The 21,563-nt window shown below is 39.5% G+C and overlaps 1 protein-coding gene across 1 annotated transcript in view; it reads right to left on the bottom strand.

The window, feature by feature from the left end:
• Positions 1-21,563, bottom strand: part of rras2 (RAS related 2) — a 44,762-nt gene that overhangs the window by 2,878 nt on the left and 20,321 nt on the right. Inside the window, exons 2-4 of the mRNA XM_081357609.1 lie at positions 6,621-6,708; positions 2,719-2,821; positions 398-506 (exon numbers count right to left, since the gene is read on the bottom strand). Coding sequence (XP_081213735.1) covers positions 398-506; positions 2,719-2,821; positions 6,621-6,708 — 300 coding nt within the window. The remainder of the gene's footprint in view (positions 1-397; positions 507-2,718; positions 2,822-6,620; positions 6,709-21,563) is intronic.

The following is a 21,563-nucleotide window of genomic DNA, read 5'->3' on the forward strand; positions in this document are numbered from 1 at the left end:
TCTCCGTTCTGACACGAGGTGGCAGTGTAACACCATCCGAGTGTCTTTCAATGGCAGAATGCACTCAGTAACCCCATATCTCTCTCCTGAACAGACACATATGCTCTCTGTGATATTTTTCAGCCTTTCAGTGCTCTTCATTGATTTTCAAGACTGAATTTCGTCCACATTTAATTATCTCTTAACAGTGACATTGTGCTCTGGGTATTCCATGTATGTGTACAGTATGTAAATGTGTCATTTTAAAACATAAACAATATAGACAGAAGCTCTACAATTGATACAGTAGTCATGCTATGATTTCAGTGCAGACAAAGAGTTTAAAAACGTTCATATCAATACTGATTCAGTGAAGCTTTCTGAAATGACAGTACTTGAGGTGATTCATGCCACTCACTTGTCTCTGTTGCTCCAGATCAGCTTTGTTACCCACTAGAATCATGGGAAATTCATCCCTGTCCTTCACTCTCAAGATCTGTCGTTGAAACTTGTAGATCTCTTCAAAGCTGAGGAAAACAAGGTGATGCATGGCCATTAAAAAAGGCCCAAACAAACAGCTTGAAACTTGCAATGCATTTTCACACACACACAAAGAAATATGCAAATATGTATATATAATCGGGGTGCACAAAGTTTTTGGTCTGGTTCTCAAGGGAGCACCTGGAGATGCTGTTTGGTTCTCACACTTTACACGGCACACTTGTCCTACAAGCTGTCGTCATCACTTTCCTCCTGACTGCTCTCCTCACTATCTTCTTTTCTCTCTATGAGGTAGATGATGATGATGATGATGTTTTTATTTTATTAACATTAATGACACAGACAACAGCAGGAATATTAGGCTGCTGTCACTTTAAGACTAAATGCGCAGACCGAATACTGACACACATCCGGTTTCTTTCTCAACTGTTCACTTACGACAACCGAGAGAATACTTGCCGAGACATAATTTTGTATGTGTCCGCAAGCGCAAGTAAAAGCGTAAGAGGAATCAATTCGGTGTTCGATCGCTGTCTGAAACGCTTCTCTCTCTCTCTGCACGCTTCGGGTGTGTGTGTGTGAGAGTGTGTGCGCACAGATAACAGAGCGCAAGTCCAGATTTTCACCTCTTCTTCCACGTTTAAAATCATTTGAATGTGTAAATTGGCAAGACAAAACATATCCAAATGATAAACTTTCACTCTACTTAGCAGTTAATCTGCTAATCACATGCGTGCCGAACTGTGGGGCCTGGTCCTTACAACTGCGATCCATTGCACCCCTAATAATTAATGAAGACACTTATCATCATGATTGCTATCTTACCAGAGATGAAGAAAAATCCTACTGCAGTAAGTAAACGTGTCCGTCCCCAAATATGTTGGTACAACGCGCTTCCCTCCACATGGGAGTTTCACATTCTGAATAGCACACATCTGAGGCGGCGTTGGGGACACGTTATATTAGTCGTTATATTTGATTATTAAATAAGTAATTTAATTAAATGATCAATCACACTGACACATTTTACAAACCTACTAGCCATTTATTTAGACTAAAACCCTTCTCATTCATTTGTTGAGGAACATGGCTTTTTGAACAGTATTTTCACATCCTGTCATGCTGTTGGCTATATGCCAGTACAGTAGACGCATATTGTAGTATTAAGGCTAACGATTAATTGATCGTTAATTTAAACGGCGATCGATCATGGGAATTCGTGTAAATTGACATCCCTAGTTCATATATATATATATATTTTTTGTCAATAAATATATTGTTCAAAGTAGAGACAAAAAGTCTTGGGACACTTTCTCATTCTTAAATTGGTGGAACAGTGGTTATTTTGCTGAGACACCTGGTGTCAACTTGAGGGGAACTAATAAAAAAATATCAGCCTTCATATTGACCGATAACCCCAATGGTACCATATCATGCATCCCTAGTAAGGGCATTTTCAGAAATAATGAAATGAAAGTACAGACACATGCACCCACAAAGCGGAGCTCTTCCTCCTTAAAAGGAAGCCTAAAAACCTAAAAGTAATGCAATCCCACCCTTCCAGCTGAAAAGCAACTATCTCTCTCTGTTTTGGGCCACAGAACTGCATTACAGTACACAGGATGACACAAGGTCACTTGGTTCTCATGCCTTTCCAATAAACTTTCCAGTAACGCTGTAAGACGGCTAGAAGCCATCATATGGAGAACAGTGTGTGTGTGCTGGGGAGGAAGGACATTGATATGAGGTCTCTGTTGATTCTAACAGTTCGAGCAGTTTAAATGTCATGCAGGAGGAGGAAGTGCTTGTCATGGGCTCTGGAGAGAGTGCGAGATTGTGTGTTCAGAGAAGCCGGTGCCATCGGCTCTGAGCAGGGTAATGTAAACGAAGGAAGGAAAGACTGTTTACAGCATAAACACAAAGTGGGAAGGACCCTAAGAGGGCACAAACACTCCCAAAACGGCTGATCACACACCAAATTCCTAGAGCATACACACTGCAATGTGTGTGAGATCTGTTTATTTGCATGTGCTGGGTTTCACTCAACAAAACCTGGGGCATAAATTAGCAAGCCTCTAATTTTACAGTAACAGAAAATGTGAATGGGCGGGGGGACGGGGGCATTAATAAAAATGGAAAGACAAAAACAGAATGAAAGTGAAACTGAGACAGACAATGTAGGGGAAAGGGGAAGAAAGAGAGAAAGTTGAGAGAAAACACGAGTGGAACATTGCTCACCTTCCCCGGTCAGTGACAGAGAAGACGAGAAGGAAGCCCTCCCCTGTCCTCATGTATTGTTCTCTCATGGCTCCAAACTCTTCCTGTCCTGCTGTATCCAGGACTAACAAACACAGAACATCCATGTTAGTCACCCACAGACTCACTTTAGCCACATCACCAATATATGTTTGATTACAAGTGTTTTCATTATGTAAATGATCTTCTATTATATTAATATTTCTTTATCTATGGCTTAACATGGTTCTGTGTCATCTATATATGGCAATGTTCACGCAGTGTTTAGGATTGACAAGTGTATTTACTAACAGGTGTGACTGGAACAGCAGACTGAATAATTTATGTATGAATGTAACAAAAGTCTTACAACAGCCTTGAGTGATGCCAGTAATAAAAGGCTTTGTTTGTTTTCATAATCGGATCACATTAAGAGACTTGATCGCTTTATATGATGAACAGATTGAATTTATTCACATATAAACATAGATCAGCGAACATAAACAGAAGCTCAACTGAACCTGCTTGACGCACGAGAACAAATCTCTTGTGGAAGCTCAAATGTGCTGTGTGACACGAGAATGATCCTCACTGGTTCATGCAGAAGCTTAAACATGCCTCTTAACACACTGGAATTAACCTAACTGGTTCTTGCAGAAGCTCAAATGAGCTGCGTATTGTAACATGAGAATGAACCTCACTGGTTCTTAAAGGTCCCGTTCTTCGTGATCCCATGTTTCAAACTTTAGTCAGTGTGTAATGTTGTCGTTAGAGTATAAATAATATCTGTAAAATTATAAAGCTCAAAGTTCAATGCCAAGCGAGATATTTTATTTAACAGAAGTTGCCTACATCGAACGGCCCGTTTGGACTACATCCCTCTACTTTCTTCTTTAATGACGTCATTAAAACCGTTTTTTGACTAACCTCCGCCCACAGGAATGCTCCCTCAACTCTACCGAAATTCGTTTATGTACTTGCGCACTTCTAATAACTTCCTGTGTTTACTCAGCTCTTACGGTGATTTTCTGAAGTAAAACTGACGCTTCATCTTTTGTGTGATGTACAATAAACTTTATTAAACTCATCAGTATATGTTTGATCATCATTCAGACCTGGTCCGAAACAGCAGACTTGTAGGCTATTAATAAATAATGGATGCATACAAGCAGATGACAAATACGTTATAATAACCGTAATTAAACTACTAAACTATACCTGTTTCATCTCTATACAGCACTCTGACTCTGTAGGCATTATTGTCCGACTCGAACTGAACACCGTTTCTGAGTTTCTGATATTATCATCATTCCGTGAGATGAAATTGTCCTGAGACACTGAGCGGGAGCTCATGAAGCTCCGCCCCCTGGGTCGTCCAGCAGCAGCTTATTTGCATTTAAAGGGCACACACTAAAACAGCACGTTTTTCTGAGCCCCAAAAAATGACAATTTAAACATGCTGTAAAAAATGATCTGTTGGGTATTTTGAGCTAAAACTTCACATACACACTCTGGGGACATCAGAGACTTATTTTACATCTTGTGAAAAGGGGCATAATACGGGACCTTTAAGAAAGCTCAAACATGCTGCGTAACACATGAGAACGAACCTCATTGGTTTTTGCGGAAGCTCAAACGTGCTGCAAAACATGAAAATGAACCTCATGGGTTCTTGCAGAAGCTCAAACGTGCTGTGTAACACGAGAATGAACCTCATTGGCTCTTGCAGAAGCTCAATGTGCTGCGTAACAAGAATGAACCTCATTGGTTCTTGAGGAAGCTCAAACGTGCTGTGTAACACGAGAATGAACCTCATTGGCTCTTGCAGAAGCTCAATGTGCTGCGTAACAAGAATGAACCTCCTTAGTTCTTGCAGAAGCTCAAATGTGCTGCGTAACACAAGAATGAACCTCATTGGTTCTTGCGGACGCTCAAATGTGCCTCGTAAATAACACGAAAATGAACCTCATTGGTTCTTGCAGAAGCTGAACCATGCTGCGTAACACACGAGAATGAACCTCATTGGTTCTTGAGGAAGCTTAAATGTACTGCGTAACACACGAGAATGAACCTCATTGGCTCTTGCAGAAGCTCAAACGTACTGGTAACACGATAGAATTAACCTCACTGGTTCTTGCAGACGCTCAAATGTGCCTCGTAAAACACATGAAAATAAACCTCATTGGTTCTTGTGGAATCTCAAAACGTCCTGCATAACACAAGAATGACCCACGCTGGTTCTTGAGGAAGCTCAAACGTGCTGCGTAACACCAGAATGAACCTCATTGGTTCTTGCAGAAGCTCAAACGTGCTGCGCAACATGAGAATGAACCTCAATGGTTCTTGTGGAAGCTCAAACGGTCTGCGTAACACACGAGAATGAACCTCATTGGTTCTCAAATGTCAATTGAACATGTTTGAGCTTCAGTTTACCACAACTGATGAGTGAGTTGATAAATGTTTATATGGAATAAAGGCCTAAATTATATCTGATCATCATATAAAGCAATTGTGTCTCTTCAAAATGTTTGGGACTAAACCACTCAATTCATATGGATTAGTTTTACGATCTCTCAATTAACTTTTTATAGCGTCAAAGTGGTACAGTAGTTGTGTAGCTGTCTATGGAGAGAACAGAAAGCTCTCAGATTTCACCAAAAAGATCTTCATTTGTGTTCACGCAGTGTTTAGGATTGACAAGTGTATTTACTAACAGGTGTGATTCTCAAACAGCAGATTGAATAATTTATGTATGAATGTAACAAAAGTCTTACAACAGCCTTGAGTGATGCCAGTAATAAAAGGCCTCGTTTGTTTTCATGATCGGATCACATTAAGAGACTTGATCGCTTTATATGATGAACAGATTGAATTTATTTACATATAAACATTGATCAGCGAACATAAACAGAAGCTCAACTGAACCTGCTTGACGCATGAGAACAAATCTCTTGCGGAAGCTCAAATGTGCTGTGTGACACACGAGAATGAACCTCATTGGTTCTTGTGGAAGCTCAAACGTGCTGCGCAACATGAGAATGAACCTCAATGGTTCTTGTGGAAGCTCAAACGGTCTGCATAACACACAAGAATGAACCTCATTGGTTCTCAAATGCCAAATGAACATGCTTGAGCTTCAGTTTACCACAACTGATGAGTGAGTTGATAAATGTTTATATGGAATAAAGGCCTAAATTATATCCGATCATCATATAAAGCAATTGTGTCTCTTCAAAGATTTTTGGACTAAACCGCTCAATTCACATGGATTATTTTTACAATCTCTTTATGAACTTTTTATAGCATCAAAGTGGTAGTTGTGTAGCTGTCTATGGAGAAAACAGAAAGCTCTCAGATTTCACCAAAAAGATCTTCATTTGTGTTCCGAAGATGAACGAAAGTCTTAAAGGTTTGGAACAACATGAGGGTGAGAAATTAATGACAGAATTTTTATTTCTGGGTGAACTAACCCTTTAAACCCCATCCCTAAATGCTCACATTCATCTGCCTCCGTTTTTAAGTGTAACACTCACATCTAAAAATACAATCAACAACCAATGGATAAAACCAAGTCCCCACTCCTCACCCTATGTTTTATTTGACGATGCAATCGGATATTGTGATATTTTTTATGAAAATATTTTTAACATTGTCCAGTCCTGGTTCAAACAAGACCAGACAAATATAACTTAATTTTAAGTGTACAAGTATGCATAATGCACAGAACAATAACACAATGCACCAGTTTCTCTGTAATATATCTGTTATCATCTAAATCATCTATTATGTATAATCACATCAGAAGGTGCTTTATCTTTGCTGCCGGTTAGCAATATGTTGTTTCCCTACATCCTGTGTGATTTGTTTGACAATCAGTCTCTCTCATTCATCTGTGGCATACTTACTGTCCAGCCTTGCAGGCCTATCGTCAATCACGCACTGCTTTGTGTAGGAGTCTTCAATCGTGGGGTCATAGTCAGTGACAAAGTATGACTAAACACAAAAGGAGAGAGAATATAAACACAAGAAAGGTCAATATCACATCAGATTCAAAAAGTGCAGTATGAGGAGCTAGGAAGGCATCAAGACATGTCCAAATTCAATGTTTGTGTCGCATCCTGTCTCCCAAGATACTTTAATCTAGTGGGATTTTGAAAGTATAGATGTCCCTTCACAGCATATAATATCCCACAATCCCATCCATGCGGTTTGGCGGATAATGAAATTAATAAAAAGCAGTTGAAAGAATTTTATTTAGAAATGAGCTTCGTAGACATCAAAAAAGTGCTTGTTTATATCTAAAGCTCACTTGAATTGATTTTAGATCATTAGACATGATGTTATTGTGCCTTGGAAGTTTGTCTGAAACCAGTTTCCCTTTTGAGGAACTTTCATACACAAACATCATTGACTTCAGCTTTGATTCAGGGATCTACATGCATAAAAGAGTACTTGTTTTGAAAGCTATGTTAATGAGGGCTTATACTCATAACACAACCCAACAGACAAACTGTTCTGTCTCTTCTGAAAAATAAAAAAAAGACATCCGCCCTTGTGTGTACAGTGCAAACACAGACTTCATGTCAACATTATTTGTGTGGCCCTCCGTTTGGGGTTGATAATTACGGTTAATTAACTGCAAACTTTTTTTGTTTCCACAGGCTGTTTCCATGCTAATCTGAACGCGGTATCAGTTTGTAATGAAAGGGGGAGTTGTAAGGAGGCATTTTTCACATTTTTCCCATATTTTCTGTACCTCCCCTCCCAGGAGGCTGTTTAAGTGACGACAGCTGAACGTTATGTTCAGGCTTGTCTTTGTGTCAACTGAACACATGCTCATGCTCACACACAACAATGCCAAAGCAGTAGTTTCCTATTTTAAGTTTGACTACTGATGTTCCTGTAACCGCTAGTCGAGTAATCTGTTTTTAGCAGCGAAACGAGAAGCACTCCAAAAATGAAATGAGAGTAGAGCTTTGTTCTCCTTTCCGCGTCAACCATTCACTGAGGATGGTTTTAACTTCTAAAAGAAAATATAAATCTATACTGCAAAAGATATAAATTGCACAAGAAATTAAGACTTTTTCAAAAAAACGTCCTGTATACTACTTTACTGTTATTCTAAATAATTCATATTATTTAGAAAATAGTAGTTAAGAATGAGTAGGTTCCTCCTTACTGATGGTATATTCACCCCAAAACAAAAGTGTGGGGTCAGTAAGAAAAGTCTTATACTCACCAAGGCTGCATTTATTTGATCAAAAATACAGTAAAAACAGTACTATTGTGGAATATTATTATTGCAATTTCAATTTAGTTTTCTATTTCAATATATTTTAAAATGTAATTTATTTCTGTGATGGCAAAGCTGAATTTTCAGGAGCAAAGATTTTTTTTTTATTAGCAATGTTGAAAACAGTTGTTCTACTTAGCTTTTTCTCGTTTTTAAAGATACTTTGATGAATAGAAAGTTTAAAAGAACAGCATTTATTTTACATAAAAGCCTAATGTAACAATATACATTTATTTACTGTCACTTTTAATCAGTTTACTTTGACTGGTGGTATACATCCTTGCTGAATAAAATAATTAATTTAAAATTAAATAAAAAAAAATTTACTGACCCCAAACACCCAAAACCCCAAACGTCCGAATCTGTGATGTCTGTTTTTTCTCACACAACCTCAGTAAAAATTCCAGGGCAAATTACCTTCTGTTTTTCAGCAAACTCAACGGTCCTCTGAGAAATCTAATCCCGTCCGAATGTGAATGTCTGTGATTCCTGATGTTGTATTATCCTTAACGCTTCTCCTCAAGTGTTTTTTTTTTTTTTTTTACCTGTACCTGAGCTACCGTTTGCGCACCAATCTTTAACAAGCTTTTTTTAGAAAACTAGTTGTGTCCAAATAGGGCTTAGCCTAAGTCTTGTGTTCAGCTGGCTGAATTTTTCAACAAATTTATTAAGGACTTTGCAGGGAAAAAAGCTGCCAATTTACACATTACAATTTACACTCAATATTCAAGATACATTCTTTGAAAACAAGTCTTGTCTTATGTGATTTAGCTTTTTAGGTAAATGTATTTGCTTTGAAGCTGCAGTACAATTCGGAAATATTGTAGAATTGTAAAAAATAATGCCTTTTCCAAAAACTTTTCCTAAATACTCACTTATCTGCAACTACTCTGAAAACAGGGATTCCCACCCTAAACTGCCAAGTTTTCTGATTGGCTTGTCCAGGCTGTGGTCAGATTCTTTGGCTGTCACAGAGACATGTGATATCACAATACATCTATTTCAGTGATAACTGTCAGGTATACAGACATTTTCCAGTGATCTATTCCAAAAAAGTTGTAAAAAGAATAGCATTATTTGCAAATGTACTTCTACAACAAAAGTGCATCCAAAGTACATTTGCAAATGTTATTGACAGTGAGCAGATGCAGCATGAGCATTGACATAAAGAAGCCTGTAACCACTCGCTCTCTTTTCTTGACATCAGTCATCCTTTCACACAGTGGCTCCTCTGTATGCACTGCATGCAAGACTCCATCACGTCCACTTTCCACTGTTCAATAATTCATCAGCAGTGCTGCATATGCAGTCGACTTCATCGCTCACTCGTCGCAGTGGGGATACAGGCAGAATGAGGTGAGCGAGAGCAAGACAGATGGACAGACAGAGAGAATACCTGCTGCTAATTCCAACAAACTCACAAGATTTTAAGCACTGCACCAAACATTTCAGTCGCGCACATTAAAATATGCACATGTGGATACAAGAACAAGGCACCTGATTTCGTGACAATGCTACAAACGATTGAGAGTGAAAGTGACACCTTCGATTGAAGAGTAAAATAGAAAGTGAGTTGAAAAACAAGTCTGCACGTGATCAGATGAAACCTTTAGTCACGATGCAACATGGGAGCTCACACATTCCAGTTTTCTGTAGAGCAACATCTTTCAGAACTTCAACTTCAACTGCCCTTCTGCCACGCAAATATCTTACACACACACACACACACACGTGCGTATCTGGTTCGCTATCGTTGTGGGGACTCTCCATAGAAGTAATGGTTTTTATACTGTACAAACCGTTTATTCTATCCCCTTACACTAACCCTATACCCCTAAATCTACCCATAACAGAAAACTTTCTGCATTTTTACATTTTCAAAACACTCATTCTGTATGATTTATAAGCTTGTTTCCTCAATTTAGGTCCCCATGGTGACACGAGTCCTCATGATTCAGTATGCATTCAGGTTGAAGTCCCCACCGGGATAGAAAAACAAGCACACACACACACTTACCTCCTAGACCACAGTTTTAAAGTTTGATTTCTGTTCAATTTTTTTATGCCTCACTAAATGCTCACTAAAGCATTTTGTAATAAATTTTGTAATTACAAAAATACAGTAATTACAATAATATTGTTAAATATGATTTCAATTTAAATAACGTTTCCATTTTAATACATGTTTTAATGTACTTTACTCCTGTGATGGAAAAGCTGAATTTTCAGCAGCCATTACTCCAGTCATCAGTGTTGCATGATTCTTCAGAAAACATTCTAATATGCTGATTTGGAGCTTAAGAATTATCAATGATGTGCTGAGATACATATTTCCCCAGGATTCTTTTCTATACTTTTGATCAATTTAATGGACCTTTGCCGAATAAAATTATTAATTTCTTTAAAGCTTTTGAATAGTAGTAGTGAAGCTATTTAAATGACATACCATAAACTTAAAAAAATCCTAGAAAAGTCCAAAAGGAGGACTTTGTCAGATTTAGTCAACTTCTAGGGACAAGTCAAAGAAGAGCTAAGTGAACCCACATATAGTCTGCTTTGATCAGGCGTAGAGGGTCTGTGGTTGAAATGCAAGCTTTGTTCAAAGTCACACAGTAGCTGCGGGTAGCTGTTCAGTAATGCCCACCAGTACACATCACCTGTCGTACCTTTGCTCTGTGCGACAGCACGTCCCAGTTGACCTTCATCAGATGTATGAATGACCAGAACTAATAGCTAACTCAAACAGTGGGGGGTCCATCTGCTTTGGCCCTCACACAAACTCTGCCACAGAGAGTGTTTGTTCTTAGAAACAACCATCCTAAATGCAAATCACAGCTCTTCTTTTCAACAAAGCTACTATCTAGCCCACACGATTCAGCCGAGCTGTTGCTGTCACATGTGAAAGAGTGCCGCTCTGTGACTGTACCAGTGCAGACGATCCCTGCTATAAACACTTCAGTAATGTCGTTCAGCCTTTTTTAGGGGGCCCCCAAACTCCCTGAATGCTCTCTAAATGCTCTCTGTGCCAAGGTATACCAATTAAAGAGTGCTATCCAAAGTTTCCAACTGTGTCATATAACTCTCGGCTGCCATAAAGGGTGATCCGAGCCACCTGACGTAAAGCATTCTGGGAGAGGAGAGGAAAAGGCCCACCCCAGTGAGTCGAAACCAACAGGGCACCTCCAACATTTGGCCTAAAGGAAGGAAACTCCACCTACAGGGCTAGCAGCCAGCAAAGTACAGTCCTCTGGGTGGTGATGATTTCACAAAAGAGATATTCCCGTTTCGCCCACCCTCCCCATGCACACAAGGACACTCCTTTCCACTTCAGTCACTTCTCTTTCTTTCTGATTTTCAACACCCACCTATCCCTCCATCCATTCATGCATCCTCTATCCACCCGTGAATTCATGCCTTTAAAACAGTAAGCGCTTGTTTGCCTTGGGAAAAAAAGATTGGTCCAAGTCAAACGAGGTGAACCACAGTCAATGCGATGAACAGCAGTGATACTGGGGTGTTTGTAGTCTTAGAGCGATACAAAGAGATAAGTATCTGCAACTGTCTGAGACAATAAAAATGCAAACATAAAAAAGTGCAACAAACTAACCTTCTTCATTATTCACTTCCTAACCAAAGATGCCTCAATACATTGATTAAGCTAACACATATTTGAGATATGAATCAGATACCATACATTCAGTGTAAACTGGCAGGAATCCATGCAAATTCACCTCAGCATTGGTGATCATGTAAGCATATGTGCATCTACACACTACTGTTTAGGGTCAGTAGGATTATTTTTAGGAAATTAATACTTTTATTCAGCAAGCATTAAATTGATCAAAAGTGATAGTAAAGACTTGCGTTGTTTATTACAAAACATTTCAATCTCAAATCTTCTTTTAAACTTTCTACTTATCAAAGAATCCTGAAAACAATGCATCACAGATTTCATAAAAAAAAATGTTTTCAACATTGGTTTTCTTGATAACCAAATCAGCATATTGATTTCTGAAGAATCATGTGTCCATATCATCTCACCATATATATATGCACACACTGACATGACTAAAGGGGTTCTCTAAGCTGTGCATGAATGAAGCAAATCTATCAGACTCTTACCTCTGTTTCTTACTGTGCGTGTGTATGAGTAAGAGTAAGGGAATGTGCATTTAGATGAGAAGTGTATGGCTCAGAGTTACATTCAAGGAGACCCTGCTCCGAGTACTGCTGCTTTAATTAAAGCCAGACTTTCGTTGTGCAGCCAAATCACGTCCACCTCGAGGGCATCATGCCAGGCCTTAAACAGAAGCACCCACTTTCTTTTTAAAGGTAGGGTAGGCGATTTTCAGAGAGGCTAGCAATAGCAAGCTACAGTAGCTTTGAAAAAGCTTAAGATCCCACCCTCCCTTCAGAGGGTCTCTAAAGCCACACCTCCTTCAAAACACATAACAAAAGCGTCACGAGAGACGGCATTAAACTACTACATGTAGGCCTGTCACGATAACAAATTTTGCTGGACGATAAATTGTCCAAGAAATTATCGCGATAAACGATAATATTGTCGTTCTGAGACCATTTTCATTTAATATAATTATAATGGCATAATAATGCAGGTACACCTTTTCAACGATCTATAAACTTTTATTTCTAAAGAATATTAAACATTGAAAACGGAAAACATTTTAAATATCCAAAAAAATGAACAAAACAACCAAAAACAATGAAAGCAATGGACTCTTAGTGTCTGTTAACAAAATAAATGTCTGTTAATATATAAAATGAAACAAAATTGCACTTCAAAAAATATTAAACATTAGGCTTTAGACATTATTAAATGGTGATACATTCCATAACAGGCAAAACTGACAGTTAGGACCTTTGTAAACAAATAAAAAAAAGCCTCAACAAGCCATATCGCACAATTTTGCACTGTTACTTTGTCCTCCTGTTACTTTGTCAAGTGATTGTGTACTGTCGGGAAGACGGAGACGCACTTTATTGCGTGTGTATGCTACGCACTGAAAATACTTGGTTAGGATTAGGGGTGAGGAGTGCGTGCGTATTACACGCCATAAAGAGCGTATCATATGCACGCAAAAACTATTTTTGGCGTATAAATGGCACGAGAAATAACATTCGTGGTATAGATATGCATTTTCATGTGATCGGGCTCGCTGTCGCAACTCACAACTAGCGTCTTCTCTCTCTCCCGGCAGTAGCCGCAAACAGTCCCGCCTTTCCCACACAAAGACCATGTGACTGACAAGTGCCGCGCCGCCGCCTCCCCACACAAAGACCATGCAACTGACAACAAGAGGGTTCACTCCTCCTACGCTAAAGAACCGAGAGTGGTCATCCAGTCTCTTTGGTAGAGAGAGAGAGAGACGAGGAAAACAAACAAGCATGCAAATGGAATTATCGCGGCCGGAAAAATTATCGAGCTCATTTTTTTTATCGTGCGATTAATCGACTTATCGACTATCGCGACAGGCCTAACTACATGTCTCAGAGCACATAACATTACAATAATAATGAACAAACTACAACTGAAAGAGCACTGACCTGTACCACCTGACTGCTGCAGATTCATTTTGGCGTTGATAGTATTACTATAGAAACGAATAAATTTGAGTCAAGAACCGCTCTGAATATAACGTCAAAGGTTTCCATTTCTTCCAAATTACAGTAGTTATGGCACGAATGCAGCATAAGCTCGTTGTTTTGGTTCAGGAGGAATTGTTAAAGGTGGCGGCTGTTTCGGTTGTGGTGCTCGGTGACTGACATCTGTATAACTCATAGAATGAAATGCACCGATGACGTGTGATGCCTGCGTGAGCAGGGTGCGCGGAGGTATGGAAATACATTTGCTGACAGGCAGCTAGGACATCGTATCATTGCATTTGGACCGAATTCAATGATTGGATGAAATTTTTTTTGGTCCTACGTCTTCCACAGACGATATATATCAGCAGCCATACCACCCTGAAGCCCAAGACTGGTTGCCCACTGAAGCTAAGCAGGTTTGAGCCTGGTTAGTACTTGGATGGGAGATCTCCTGGGAAAAACAGTTTGCTGCTGGAAGAGGTGTTAGTGAGACCAGCATGGGGTGCTCACTCTGTGGTCTGTGTGCATCCTAACGCCCCAGTATAGTGATGGGGACACTACACTGTCAAAGAGCACCATCCTTCGGTTGAGACGTTAAACCGGGGTCCTGACTCTCTGTGGTCACAAAAAAATCCCAGGATGTCTTTCGAACGAGTAGGTCTGTAACCCCAGCATGCTGGCCAAATTTGCCCAGTGGCCTCTGTCCATCATGGCCTCCTAATCATCCCCATATATATAAAATGGGTAATGGTTATCGTTATTGCGACTAAAATACGATTAATCGTGCAGCCCTAATATATATACACTAATTGGCTTTATCACTATGTCTCCTCTTCACCAATAAGCTGGTGTGTGGTGGGCATTCTGGCGCAATATGGCTGCCGTCACATCATCCAGGTGTATGCTGCACATTGGTGGTGGTTGAGGAGATTCCCCCCTCTATGTAAAGCGCTTTGACTGCTGAGAAAAGCACTTTATAAAACTTTATGAATTATTCTTATTATAATTATTATTATTATTGTTGTTGTTATTATATATATTTAGACCACTTAACTTATTGATTGCTATCAAGATGTGAAGAGACTTTCAACCAGCATATCAAAAAATGTTATCACCTATACCCTGCCTTTAAATTCATCCATCCAAAGTGCCCCTATATATACTTGTATACTAAAATATTACATAAATATAATGTATGGCATCTGAAGACTTGGAATATAGTGCACAAGTTAAATTGCCTCAAATTTTGGCATACATTTTAGCATTTTTTTTTTTTTTTGTCTCAGCTGTTTACAATCACTCAAGACAAACTTATAGACACCAGCATTGAAATTCTCGATAATGATAAGACGATAATAAAGTACATATAATGGTGAATAACCAACAAATATAACAAATAGATATAACAAATATATAAAAACTAATAAATGTGAAAGCAAAAGCATAGTAAAAGGAGAGAACATGGTTGTATTCCTCCACTGTATCGACTTTTCTGCTGAATTATACATCAATGCAGGATTTCCATCTAGTTTACCATTCAATACAGCTCATTACATTTGGGATACATGCTCCCATGAGAAGAAGCTACTTCTGGGAAGGTTAAAATTGAATAAAAAAATGCCAATTCCAACTGGTTTTCATTTTTATAGGCTCCAGGACACAATGAGAGAAGAAAAGACAGATTCATCCAGGAATGAATTCATCACAGTAGTGAAGAAGTATGATGAAAAATAGGATGGTAAAGACCGGGAGCTCAGGGACAAGTGACAAATTGCAGTTACGCTAAGTTTTTGAATGATTACCTGAAGCTATTGACCCTTAGGCCATGTTTGTAGCACTCTCCTGTAAACCAGTTAAGCATATCAATCATGCAGAGCAATCTGTAACCAACAATCTCCTTATTCAATTTTTACCATGACGACCTCTCGACATTCATAGGTCTTCACATGGCTGACCTCCTCACAAGCTAGCGGACGAGCTTGGCCTTTGGCAGCTGTCAGTAATCACGGGTAAATAACTGTGATGGTAAGGTTAAGATGAAGCAGATGGACTGCGTGGTGCTGGTGTCCACACCGTGAGTTCAGGGCCTGCATTCCCCTCTTGTTCAGTACAGACTGACTAGCACACAAAAGAGCCTCCATTTCCTGGGGAAACGCCTACTTTTCCCATGAGCTCATGCATCAGCCAAGAAGTTCATTCAATGACAACAATATGAACAAGAACAAGGAGTGTATAGGGAGTAATTGTTGAAAGAACACAGGGGATCGTAATGTTTCTGGCAAATGTTTTCAATAATGATGTAGTGTATCATAAAGTGTAGGTTAAACGATCAGAGTTGCGCAGAGATTTAAATCGGGCTCCCTTTAAATTCAGAGTTGTAACTTGAATTGGCCACACCCCACAGTTAGTTTAATTTAAATTTAAATTGAGATAACACAAAGAGGAATTCACAAAACTGAAATAAAAAAAATCAAATCAACACGTGCCCTGCATTCGAACATGCCTATTTTCCTAGTATAGGGAGATGAAAGCACACAGATGACCTACTACTTACAACATTTTGAATTGCAAATCTGCATCCTGTCAGCTACCTTGAAATTTAATTTTAATTCAGGAATTTAATTCTCACTGCTCGCATCTTCTGTAACAAATCAATTGTACTGACACTCATCCGAAAACTGAGGGACACAGTAAACTTCCTGTTGACATCATGTGTTTCAGATGAGCAAATGCATTTCCATGCATTTTTTTTTATCACACGAACTGCAGCTTAAGGCTGAAAGCTGAACCAACAGAATGAATAAGAAGACACATGACTCTTTATTTCTGTATGTAATCAAGGATTCTAGCAGGGTCATTGATCATTCCCAGCAGTGGTCTGAGCAAATCATCTGAAACCCCTGGAAACTCCTCAGAGCAAGTCAGGCATAAAAACCTCCAACTGTGGGTGAGGGAATCTACAGATGCCTTGTTATAAAGTAACAACTCACATTAAAGTCACACAAAACCACATTAACAGATATTTGGCAAGTCCAAACCATCATAGCATACCATGTGTAGTGAGGACACCTGTGAACCTGTGTTTTTGAAGATGAGCTTCATAAACCTGAAGTAGTTCAATGGAGTCTGTTGATGGCCTTGCCAACATGAGGAGCATCCCTGCAGAGTTTAAAAGAACAGCGAGACTAAGAGAGCTGACCAATAGTTTCAGGGCTTCAGTCATGCTGCGAAAGAACAGCGTGGTCTAAACGCTCAGTTTGAACTCTCCGGGGGGTCCTAAAAGACACACGACCAGCAACCGCCCCTCTCAACATACTCAAAGAGCTCTTTTCACGCAACACGCTTTTAGTCGAAGGCTGACCGCTCTACGTCATGGCCTATATATTACCGCAATTTGAGGAACTGGTTTCCAGTTGTGTAACACACTTCCTTGTCACCTGGGTAGATGGCTTTGTTTTAAATCACACCAAAATGAGCAGAAGCACAGCATCACTCATCAAGCACAAACACTCTCAGCCTCCCTGTGAGCATGTTGCTAGGCTGTCACTGTGGCCTGTGATTTTGTTGTTGCGAAGAGAAAAACAGACTTTTTGTTTCGGTTGGCGTCAGTCACTGAATGCTGGAACTATGGTATTCTCTTTTTAGTGGCACAACAAGCTAAATGGGAGTACACTTCAATTGCTGTTGCTTGGCTGGTCAGGGAAAACAATCAGTCATGGACCATGGTTAAAATTAACTATTTGACCTCATTCATCACAAGTAACATGGTGACTCCACTAATGCAGTAAAAATATCCTATGCATGATGTAATACATCTATTCATTTCCAGGTGATGTCTTTAGAATAGCAGAAAAGCCACAGAGGATCCCATATGTTGGTCTTTAGTTTCAAGTTACTCCTCACAAGTAAACCATACTGAGAAAGTCGATTTTTTTAATGTGAGCAGTGCTTGACTTGCCAACAAAATGACTACATTTACATGTGCACCAATAATGCGATTATTTCTAATAATCAGAGTAAGGGCTTAGTCGCAGTAAGATGTTTACATGACACGAGCAGAACTCTTCACTCCAGTTTACGTGCAATTTTCATTATTCTGATTATTTGCTAATAAATATGGTTATACTTATACTATGGTTATCAAATAGGCAGTACAGTATGCATGTTACAGGCCATTGTTTTAATCTACTCACATCAAATTCAAAATACATTTTTATGGACGTACTGGATATTATTTGGTATCGCAATGCTGGGTTTGCCTGCTGCTGTCGTGTTCTTCGTGCCATCAGGATGAAGATATGGAGCAGAGACTGCACAGCGAGTGCTGTTGACAAAGTTTAACGATTTGGAGAAGAGAAAACTTCAGAATAATGTCACGGAGTTCATTCATGAAATTGTGCCGATGGCCTCGTGGTCAGCGCGCCGACATGTAGCGCAGTTGCGCTCGGGCGGCCCGAGTTCGAGTCCCGGCTCGCGGGCCTTTCCTGATCCCGTCCCCCATCTTTCTCCCACCTCGCTTCCTGTCCACTCTATACTGTCCTGTCACAACAAAAAGGCAAAAATCACAATATAAAAAAAAAGAAAAAAAAAGAAATTGTGTGAACAACACACGGCACCCATGTAGAACCGAGCACATGTGCACTTTGGTCAGAGCGGTAATGCGATTAAGGAGTTTACATGCCTGTTTATTGTGATTAAAATCAGTGTACACCACATAGTTTAATGAGAATGTGGTTACTACGATTATGAGCTTAATCACATTAATTTGATCGAAGTATTGCGCTTACATGAGGTTTAATCGCAATATTGCCGAAATCCCATTATAACTGCATTATGAGCGTGCATGTAAACACACTCAATGTTAACGTGTATATCTATAAGCTAACACTGGTCACCAAGACACCTGCCCTGTTCTCCACTGGTTCTCCTCACACCACAACTTAATATGTCTCCTCTGACCGTTATTTTGTCAAATCCTGGCCTGTCCCTGCTCTCTTAGCTCATAATTATATGGCTGAGGTCCATCATACGCGTAAACATTTACAATTTCCTCAGCTTCCGAACTGTCATTGCGATCCATTACTTTACTATTGTTCAAACTGGCCGCCCACCCTCCCGTTACATCACTTCCGTTACAACACTCCACTAGCTGCAAGACCATGCAGAATGCTGTGAGTGCTTGTTAGAAATCAGGAAATAACATTGTGAGAACATTGTGCTTGGTATGTTTTTCGTCTTCAAACCAAACTTGGGTCTCCAGCCAACAAAGTTTAAATCCCGTCTGGCTAGCACGCTTTCCATAAGGTTTATGCATAGGCGGTCTTTTGTGGCTGAATGAATTTTCTTCTACCTCTGAAAGTGGTCGAAAGTGGACAAGCTCAAAACATTTTAGACCGTTTACACCTGTATTTAGCGTCGTCCACTTGTCGTCCACACGTCCATTTGATCCACCAAAACATATCTTAATACCAGGTGTAAACAGGGCCTTTAATGTGTTGCTATGTGTTTGCTAAGGTGTCTCATTGTTTGCCATGTCTGAAATTGCCTCCTATACCCTTATATAGTGCACTATTTGAGCGAACAGCCATTTGTAGTGGTGTCCAAAACCATAGTGGACATTATCGAGTGCCCTCATTCAATCTCTTAATGCACCACTTAATGCTGTCAAGTATCAATGCACTGCTAGAGTCATGCCGAATTAATTCCCACGTCTTGGCAAAAGATAGTGTCTGATATTTTATAGATATTTAAACTGATAAAGCATCGGCATCGGTTTTGGCAGATATTCAAGCCTGCAGTATCGGTCATAGAAAAGTAGTATATACTTTGTTTTCTGTTTTGAATGGTGCCACATTTCTGTATCTCGCATGAATGTGGGCTTGTGAATGTGCACAGGACAGCAATGGTTGGTAGCCCTACTGCACTGTAAAATTTCTTAAACATTGCATTGTTTTTACCAAAACCAATAACTTGGTGAATGCATTTTATTGAATTCACTCAACCATACATAAATGTGCAAGAAGATTTGGGTAAACTATCTTTGGACACAACTGAAATCCCAATTCATGTTCATTTACGCTTGTAGCACAAACAGTGTGAGATGTCTTACATGGCAAAATCTAATCCTTTGGGTCAAGAGTTTGTTCAAATTCTCACCTCTTAAGTATGAGCAACACTAATAGTGACACTTGCCTTGGCCAGCAGCACTAATTACCGGACCGCTTCAGATTCCAGGAAGAACATGACACAGAGTTGGATGAAGTCATGTGTTAGCATACTGCAGTCATTAAATGCTTGGAATGTGGAACGAGCCAGCCGTGTCAAAAACGACTATCAGCAGCACAAGAGGGCCGAGAGCAGTAACTCTCTCGACCCCTGTCTAATCAAACAGCCTTCTTTTATGGTTGCTCGACACTAACCACCCACACTGTCAGAATTCCTCTGCCACCGCGACATTTTAAGGACAAAAGAGGACTTTTCTAATCAAAAAACCTTCACACAGCTTTCTGGCTACGTAATATTACAATATTTTAGAAGTTAAAGAGAGGCTTGTGTGTTGTTCCAGAAAGACTAACAGAATGAGATCTTTGCTTGGCAGCCTGACAGAAATACAGCGCCATTACCGTTTTAGGCCAGCGGTCTCCCAGTGCACAGAGAACAGAAATGCCATTAAAGCACCAAACTGCTGCTAATAAATAAGAGCTAATGGTACTACACACCAACTGTCCTCATGGGCCCTCAAGTTTGAGAAAGAGAGTAGAGAGCAGTACAATTCATAACCATTTTAAACCCAGGGAAGCTGATACGGATCAGCCTAAATCAAAACGCTCCTCTTTGCTAAAAAACATCACTCTATTCTGACAGAGGAATTAGATCCTAATTCCCGAAGGAATGTTTTTGTTGCTGAAGATTAGAGGATACCGCAACCAGAGATATATGAGTGCAATCTGGGGTCAAGTCCTGCAAAACAAAAATATCAAATGCTTTGGTTTGGTTATGCCAAACGTTTATCAGACCCACTTGACGTGTCCTCCGAGGCCAACTGGTTCTAGTGGGCCACATGCTCTCTGGGTCGTGAAGCAGGCTGTGAGACACACGTCCGTCACCTGTTGAGGAGCTCTCTGGCCCCCTGCTTTCTATGCGACAGCCCTGCAACAGCTGCGCTGTCTAAACTGATTCAGCAGACTGGGAAGATCTCCTGCTGTACAGTGATCATTTGTATACGGATGACATTGACATTGATGATGTGTGCTTTAATTAAGATTATTTTACACAAATACCTATTATATTAAATGATTATACAAAATATATTATGAAAGGTCCTTATTTATTGCACTACAAAGGCCTTTGGCTGGTCACAGGAAATGGGATTATTAGAATCACTGAGCCTGGATTTTAGAAATCCTCAGTTCCTGTCAACTCTGACAATGTGAATGAATTTCAGGAATCCATGGCACTGGATTACTATCAGTGTGTCTGAACTAAAAGTAAACCGCTTACAGCTAACATGCGAGCTTGCAGTCGATTATAAAAAGGGGTAGGGTTTGCAGACAAAATGACTGGAGTCTGCCATATGTCACAAGAGAGATACCTCATTTCAGCAGAATATAGAGTTCTTTCTGATATTTAAAATTACTAATATATTTTTGGTTACACTTTTTTTAAGGTGACGTAGTTACATTGTACTCACTCAAAAAAGTACTAAGTATTATTAATTAACTACATGCATAATTATACATAATTTAATGTTATTATTATAGTAAATACATGTAGTAACATGTAACTACATACCCTATAATAAAGTCTTACCTATTTATATATGGAAAATGATGGATGCATTTTTTTGTCTGATCAATAACATGCATTTAAAAAAGGTGAATTTTAATTTCATGCCAACTTTAAATGATGGTGGTGCATGCTGGGCTAGACCAGGGGACAGGGTGAGGTG

The sequence above is a fragment of the Scardinius erythrophthalmus genome, assembly GCF_964197995.2.
Source record: "Scardinius erythrophthalmus genome assembly, chromosome: 2".
In the NCBI taxonomy this organism is placed as follows: Eukaryota; Metazoa; Chordata; class Actinopteri; order Cypriniformes; family Leuciscidae; genus Scardinius; species Scardinius erythrophthalmus.